Source organism: Mycteria americana, chromosome 1, assembly GCF_035582795.1.
Source record: "Mycteria americana isolate JAX WOST 10 ecotype Jacksonville Zoo and Gardens chromosome 1, USCA_MyAme_1.0, whole genome shotgun sequence".
NCBI lineage: Eukaryota > Metazoa > Chordata > Aves > Ciconiiformes > Ciconiidae > Mycteria > Mycteria americana.
The window spans coordinates 49,445,433-49,452,760 of NC_134365.1; the positions used below are offsets into that span (position 1 = coordinate 49,445,433).

The following is a 7,328-nucleotide window of genomic DNA, read 5'->3' on the forward strand; positions in this document are numbered from 1 at the left end:
GTGAGCATTGCTGGTGAGAGCCCTCACTGCTTTTCCCTCCAAACCAGTTGTAATTATGAGCCGGCACATGAGCGAGTGTGAACACCCCCAGCAAAATCAGAGGTTGAAGCAGGTTTTGGTTTGGCTCCAGTTCTGGTTTGGGTTTGCCTGTGACCACAGTTGTTCTCGCCCAGCCCTGGTTCAAGTTCAGCCAAGGTTTCTGACTAACAGCCCTGGTTCAGGCCTCGCTCGAGGAAAAATCTGGAACAAGTTTTCCGCGCGACTCTGCTGTGCGTGTGTGTGAGCAAAGCTGGTCGTCTTTGCTTGCTTGTCCTGAAAAATGATGAATTGCAGAAGTACCCATTTGGTGTTAGTCACTCAGTGAAGCAGGAAGGAAGCAGGAAGCCCTTGTGAGCACTAACTTTTCAAAGCAGCTTGCAAAGAAAGCCAAGGCCTTCCTCCCTTAGGCTACATTGCTGCACGCTGCTCTTTACCTCCTCACCTTAACGGGCACCTAGTCACAATTAACATTTGCAACTCATTCAGCTGGAAATATATGCCCGGTGCAAACAGCTGAGGCATTCAGCATCAGCCCTTTCTCTGTGCAAGGCGTATGAAAAAAGGGGAGGGAAGAGGAGCCCTACACTTGCTGAACGGGAGAGGCCCGATTGCGCTCAACAGGTTCAGTTCACGCTGTGACCCTGCCCGGCTTCCTGCTATTCAGATGTGTTACTTCCCCTTTGTGGTAATGGCCTGTGGCAGCCAGCCAGAAAACACTATTAATTTCAGAAGTGGCCTGACAACAAACCCACAGCGAAACGAGAGGAAGTGGCGGGGAGGCCATCTGTTGACTTCAGCATAACAGTAGGGACGCAGCTATGTAGGTTCTACAAGGAAAGCAGATTAATAATCCACAAAGAGGAAACTGGCTAAAATTATCCGCAGACTGTATTAAAAAAAAAAAAAAAGAAAGAAAGAAAAAAAAACAAGGGAGTCACTTGAGCTGCAGCTGGACAGGAAATTGCTAGAGCTGCTTGCAAATCTCCACTTTGAACAGAGCAGCATAGGGAATGCCAAGAGCGGAAACCATTCAAAACTGGATTAGCACAAGCCAAGTTTAACTGCAACCCACTTCTACTTTCACAGTTTATGCACTCAATCTAGGCCACTACTGCATGAGACACTGACTCACTTTTTTCCCATGTTTTGTTTGCTTTTCATTTCACACACTTGCAGTTTCTAAAATTACTTGAAATATGCTCCGGCTGCCAGGAGTTCTGCAGAACCCCAGCCGACAGCCCCAGCTGCAGCATCAGCCCATCACCGTGGTACTGCACGCAGATTTTGGCACCACCCTACCTTGGGCCACTTCTCATCAGGAAGGATGTTAATGAAAATAAGTTGCAGCAGGAAGTTTTGCAATCGCTATAATCCCCCTTTTTCCTTCTGCAGAGACAGGACTACTTGAAGGGTCCAAAGAGGAAATGAGGTGACTAAGGGTATATAGAGGCTTTTCCTCCTTGCTTTCACCTGCTAAGTTGCAATGGGGCTGAACAGCAACAGAAAAAGCATTTACAGGCTGCAGACTGCTGATAGATCTCTGAAGTGAGTTCCTGCCAGACAGATAAAGGAGATCACGAACCCTAGCATCTGTAACAGAGTGGCCAAAACTTGTAAACAAACCCAGAAAACAGCAGCTCCTTACTCTTAAAAAAAAAAAAAACAAACAAAAACAAAAAAAACCCACACAAACAAAAACCCAAACAAACAAAAAACCCTAACAAAACAAAACCTTATGGCCCAGGTCAGGTGCATCCCTGGGGTAGCAAAGGCATGCCGGAATATTTTGCAATTAACCTAAAGGCCTTCAAAAGCATTCCCTTCACCAAAGCAAGACAAGAATCCAGCACACGCACTGTTTATTCATTTAGGAACCAATGGACCGAAGGGGAAATCAAGGCTTTATTGTCTTAGGGGCTGTACAAAAGCTATTGACAGCAATCATTACCTTTAAACATAACCGTATGTGTATGTGCAATTAACCACACCCACACAGAGGGAAAAGGGGGAATAAACCAGCCAGGTTCTCAATAGCCAAAAATAGTTATTTATTAATAATTTAAGGTTTTACATTCTTATAATAAATTCCATCTTAAAACTTTTACACCGTGAATTAGACTCTCCCTTATTGGCAACCATGTGCAGGTTCACTGTGCGTACACACAGGTACAAATGCTCGCACATACTTCCAGTTTTATACAAAAAAAAAGAAAAAGACGCAAAATATTGCATTTGAGGTGAAGCTCCCTGAAGAATTTGTACAGAGGTAATGCACTGTTTAGCACATCTGAAAGTTTTAAAAAGTGATCAAAAATCTTTTGCATTCAAAGACAAACCTCCTCCCAGATGATCTATTTACAAAAGGTAAGGCAAAAAATTAATTTAATTTAAAAAATATATATATATCATGTGGAAACTACATCAAGAGTGTGAGGGGAAAAAAAAAATCACCACAAGGAAAAGATATATGAAAGAAGAGACTGTACTTGCTCACAAAACATGATTTGCAAACTTCTCACCATTGCCATTTCTCCCTCATGGAAAGCTTGCTTCAGTTGAACAATAAAATTAAGCATGCTGCAAATATATTCTTTGCAATTAAAAAAAAAGAACAAACAAATAAAGCAGAATTTATGAAGAGAACAAAAACACAGATGTCCCTTGAATTGATTTCTTGAATACATGTGAATTCAAAAAAAAAAAAAAAACCCAAAACCTGCAAATCGATTTAAGATTAAATATTTACATTGATCAAGTAGAATACTACCGAGCTCCCGGCAAACAAGTACTCCAAATACACTAAGCTGAAATCTCTTTCTTTGGCTCCTCTAAATTAAAAACAAACAAACAAAAATAACCAGTCTTCACTGAAGACAAAGATGTGTGTCACAGATCCAAAAGCAGAGGGGGAAGCAGGACAGTCCCAGTCTGTAGAGAACACGTGCTCAGCCTGTCCAGCCTTACCCTACCCCCCTGGAAGTCCTCGGACCCCAGCCACTGCGCAAGCAGGGACGAGCGTGCTGCCCACCTGCCGCCTGGTCACCGCGGTCCTTCCCAGAGAGCTCACCACGTTCCCTCCCTTCGCAATAGCCGATTCCATACTGTGTAACCTTTCCTAGCCTGCACTGGCAGCTGCTTTTTGATAGCAGAGGCCAGAAAAAGAGAAAGCTGCATTTTCTTTATCACTGCCAAAGAGAAACCATTGAGGAGTGATTCCATGAAATGGACAGAAGGGAGGTGGTGGGAGCTCACGTGGACTGCAGGGAATCCACCTGGAAGACGTTCTGGTTGGAAGGGGTGGTGAAGTACAGCTGCTGGTTCGGCACTCGATTGTCACAGGGGCTGCTCAGCCCCAGAGTCCGCTCAAAGTCCAGCAGCTGACCCATGAAGTTGAAGTTGGGCGAAATGTTGGACTTCTTCATCTTGACGATATCATAGGCATCGTTCATGGACAAGTTGAGCTTCTGCATGAGGTAGGCCACCGTCACTGTGACCGAGCGGCTGATCCCTGCTAAGCAATGCACCAGGACGCCGCAGTTCTTCCCCCGTGCTTCATCTGTACAGAGACAAAGATGCAGAGAAGGACACATAAGACAGGGGGCTGGTAACTGATCTCTCAACACAAGGGAGATTAGTATCAAGTAGGAAGAAAGGACGATTCTGATCCCAGTGGCCAGCAGTGCAACGCAAGAGTTAACTTCACCGGCTTAAAACCAGGACAAGAGGAGAATCCACCCCCCTACGTATATGTACCCGAGTCCAAGAGCTGAGAAAACTAAGAATGAGACAAAGGGAGCAGGATACGCTGCATGACACTGTTTTAGAAGTCGGTTTTAAAAGACATGCTTTCGCTTGGAGATTTGCCTTAAATTCTTACAGTCCCCTTGCCCCGGCATGGAAATCCTGCAATATGTCACTGAATGCCTTTTATACAGACCAGCAGACTGCAAAGGTCTATTAAATTATTCCCCAACTGTTGTGCAGCTAACAATGGAGGTATTCAGGCATTTTAAAAGAATGAGGGAAGTCACAGGGGACAGCCCATTAGGAGGAACAGGATGTCAACATTGGTTGAAAATGGGTTCCTTTGTAATAGGAAATGCATTACAATGCCTGGAGATTACTTTCTTTGTGGCTTCCAGCCCACATTTCTTCCTGCTGGGCTCAGATTACCTACATTCTCCACTACTACCGGTATCATTCAACCGGATTACAGCACAGCTTCCCAACAGATAATGCGATGCCCACCCCACCGCACCCCCATGGGGTGATTATAGTCCTCCCCGAAACGAAGGAGAGTGCAAATTTTAACCAGAACTCCTTGAGCCCAAGGTGACGCGTTTCCGAGCTGACGGGTAAGGTCTAAGGGCTGGCTAACCGAGGCACCCAGCCCGAGAGGTATAGCATTATCACCACGTGATTTAATTAAAGCTCTGACTATACATTTGCCAGGGATACCGCTTATGAATAACTTGTATTTAAAAGCTAACTTTAGCTTCCCAGATCGTTTCTTTTTATTTTACTGCTCTTCAGTAACCTCAAGAAGAAAAAAAAAACAACAAAAGGACGAATAAGCCATCAACCCCGGGCTCATTTACACACCACCCCCCCCCCCCCCCATCCGCCAGGAAGAGATTTAAAAAGATCCCCCTCACGCTGCGCATTGCTCAGTGCCCAGCTCCGACACAAACGGCGCAGGGAGGAATCCCACAGCCAGCCAAACCAGGTATGCGTTTGCACCCTGCAAACGTCGCTTACAATTCACCGGGGCTCCTCAATAACCCCCCAAACAGCCCCCACCCGCCCCTCAGCTTAAGCTGGCTTTAAAACCAGAAAGCGGGGCATCCCCCAGAGACCGACATAAACGCTTGTCGCTACCGCTTGTCGCCCGAAATCTCCTGAATTCTGCCGCTTGACATATAGCTGTTAGCAAATAACCGGGTCTCACCTATAAAGGAGATGGCCTCAGGAAAGAACTGAGACAGGTTTTGGCTCCAGTGGTCAGAGATCGGGATCTGTTTGTACTTGAATTCGCCGGCGTTTTCAAAGAGATTAGGCAAGTTGGGGGTAACATTCAAGATGTATTTAATGCCAAACTCTTCTAGAACGTCCAGATTAGTGGAGTCCTTGGCACAGCCTAAGTAGAGGTAGGGTAAAATCTCCACCGGGAAGGAAGGCTGGTTGTTGGAGAGAGGGCTGCCATCGGAGTCGGTGGCACTATTGGGGTCTCTGTCAATGTCAGATTCAATGTCTGATGAGGAATCGGAGCTGATTCGGAGGCCTCCCAAGCCCAGGACTGGCAAAGGAGGAGAGCTGCTGCTACACGAACTGTCTAGGTTAGTTTCGCAGTGCAGGGCGAACTCGGCCTGGAACTTGCTGAAACCACCTGGGGAGAAAAGCAAAGGCGGGGGGGGGAATGCAACCTGATATAAGATGGCAAGCCGACTTACTTCCCCGGTGCAGCCCTGTCTGCAAAGGGGCATCTGTTTCCCACCCTCTCGAGCCCCGGGAAAAAGGAAACAAATATGTCACACTCTCACGCAGACGGACTAACCTAAAAGAAGGTTTAAGAAAATCGCCCGCTGCGGCGGAGGGCTCAGCACATTCAAGATTAAAGCTCTGTGCCGCTTCGCCCTGCGGGGGCCTCTGGAGAGATGTCTCGGCGGCAATTCCTGCTGCCCTCCCCGGCTCACGCCGGGATCCCCGTTAGCCCTCTCCTCCCCACGCTGCTACAGCGATTCCAGTCACCGAAGTCTCTTTAAACAAAGCGAGGACAGGGATGCTGGGGAGTGGGGGGAGAGGGTAGGGGGAAAAGCCCCCTACCCCGGCTGGTGTCCTCCCGGAGCGTCAGCGTGCAGTGCCCGGGGGACGCTGCGGACGCCCCCCCTCCCTTCCCCGGGCAGAGAGCCGCACCGCCGAGCGGCGGGGCTCGCCTCCCCGCCACCCACAGCCCCGGGCTCCCAGGCAGGCAGCGATCTCTCCCCCAGCCCCGGGCGGCCCTTCTCACCTTCCAGATAAAACGCCTTGCAGCCTTCGTCTTTGAGGCGCTTGAGGAGCAGCCCCAGCACGGACTCGCCGCCCGTGTTCTCGTTCCAGTCGCGGCTGTGCTCGTCGTACAGCACCACCGTGTCGGTGCCGCACCGGCGGGCGAAGCGCTCCCGGTCCTCCTCGCTGCTGGCGACGAGGGAGCGCAGGGGCAGGTTGCCCTTCTGCAGCCGCCGCAGCATGATGCCGGGGATGGCCACGTTGATGGCCGACTCGATGTGGGACGACTCGTACAACTCCTGCGGCCGACAGTCCATCAGCAGCAGCCGGTCGTTGCCCATCTCCAGCTGCTCGTTCAGCCACGCCACGGATTTACTAATCGCCATTTCCGACGCGAAAGGGACGGGTCTGAACGTATCTAGCATGAGGAAGGACGGGGGGAGCGGAGCGTGCTCTGGAAGCGCCCCTCTCTCTCACAGAGGCATGCGGCTGGCTCGGCGGGCGGGCTGCACCCCTCCAACTCCGCACAACTTATCTCCCTCCGCCCCAGGAAAATGAATCACGCAGCCCCCCCGCGCCGCCTCCCCCGCGCCGGGCGGCGGTGGAGTCACGGGGAGGGAGAAGCAGCCCCGGCCCCGGCCCGTGTGTATGTGTGGGTGCGAGCGTGTGTGTTTGGGTGCAAGTGTGAGCGTGCGTGCGTGTGTGTGTGCGCTGCGTGCGCGCAGCCAGCCTGCCCGGTCTCCTCTCTTTTTTGTCAATGAATCCCTGAATGAACCTGCCTAATCGCCGCTGCAGCCCGAGCCCTTGGGCTTTTCCTCCGCCCGGAGTGAATGAAATCCAATTAACGTGCCGCCGAGCGGGGCTCCCCCGCTCCGCTCCGCTCAGCGCGGCGCGGAAACACGGCGGCGGTGCCGGTGCCGCTGCCCCTTCCCCGCCCGCAGCGCCCCTCGGCCGCGGCCCCGCGCAGCCCGGCGCCCGGCGGCTCCTCAATGGGTACAACCGCGGGACGCCTCAATGGGTACATTCTCCGGCGCAGCCAATGGGGGCGCGCGGAAGGGGCTGTTGCCGCGGCGACGGGCCGGCTGGAACAGGTTGTGTTGATGAATCGTTAATGAGTTTGTCATTCACAAAAACGGAAAGGAATTTCCGCTCCGGATAAGCCGAGTGCAAACAAGCGGCAGCCGCGGCGCGGCGGGCGGGGGCGGCGGGGGCAGGTGAGGGGGCGCGGCCCTGCCCTCCCCTCCGCGCCGCGGGCGCTGGCACCGGCACCGGCACCAGCCGCGGGCGGCCGCCGCCGGCGGAAC

At 51.4% G+C, this 7,328-nt stretch overlaps 1 protein-coding gene across 1 annotated transcript; it reads right to left on the minus strand.

Moving 5' to 3' along the window:
• Positions 1-2,071: 2,071 nt before the first annotated feature.
• On the minus strand, positions 2,072-7,024 carry DUSP6 (dual specificity phosphatase 6). The gene is made up of 3 exons (XM_075496700.1): positions 6,047-7,024; positions 4,988-5,425; positions 2,072-3,595 (listed from the first exon to the last, which is right to left on the minus strand). The coding sequence occupies exons 1-3, from the start codon at positions 6,447-6,449 to the stop codon at positions 3,288-3,290; spliced, it is 1,149 nt and encodes a 382-aa protein (XP_075352815.1). The 5' UTR covers positions 6,450-7,024; the 3' UTR covers positions 2,072-3,287.
• Between the last annotated feature and the right edge of the window lie 304 nt (positions 7,025-7,328).

Bases quoted from the DNA above. Each gene is read 5' to 3' on its own strand.
- DUSP6 (XM_075496700.1), bottom strand. From the start codon at position 6,449: ATGCTAGATACGTTCAGACCCGTCCCTTTCGCGTCGGAAATGGCGATT. The intron at 5,426-6,046 runs GTGAGAAGGGCC...TTTTCTCCCCAG, and splicing joins CAAGGCGTTTTATCTGGAAG to GTGGTTTCAGCAAGTTCCAG. The intron at 3,596-4,987 runs GTGAGACCCGGT...GTCTCTGTACAG, and splicing joins TGAGGCCATCTCCTTTATAG to ATGAAGCACGGGGGAAGAAC.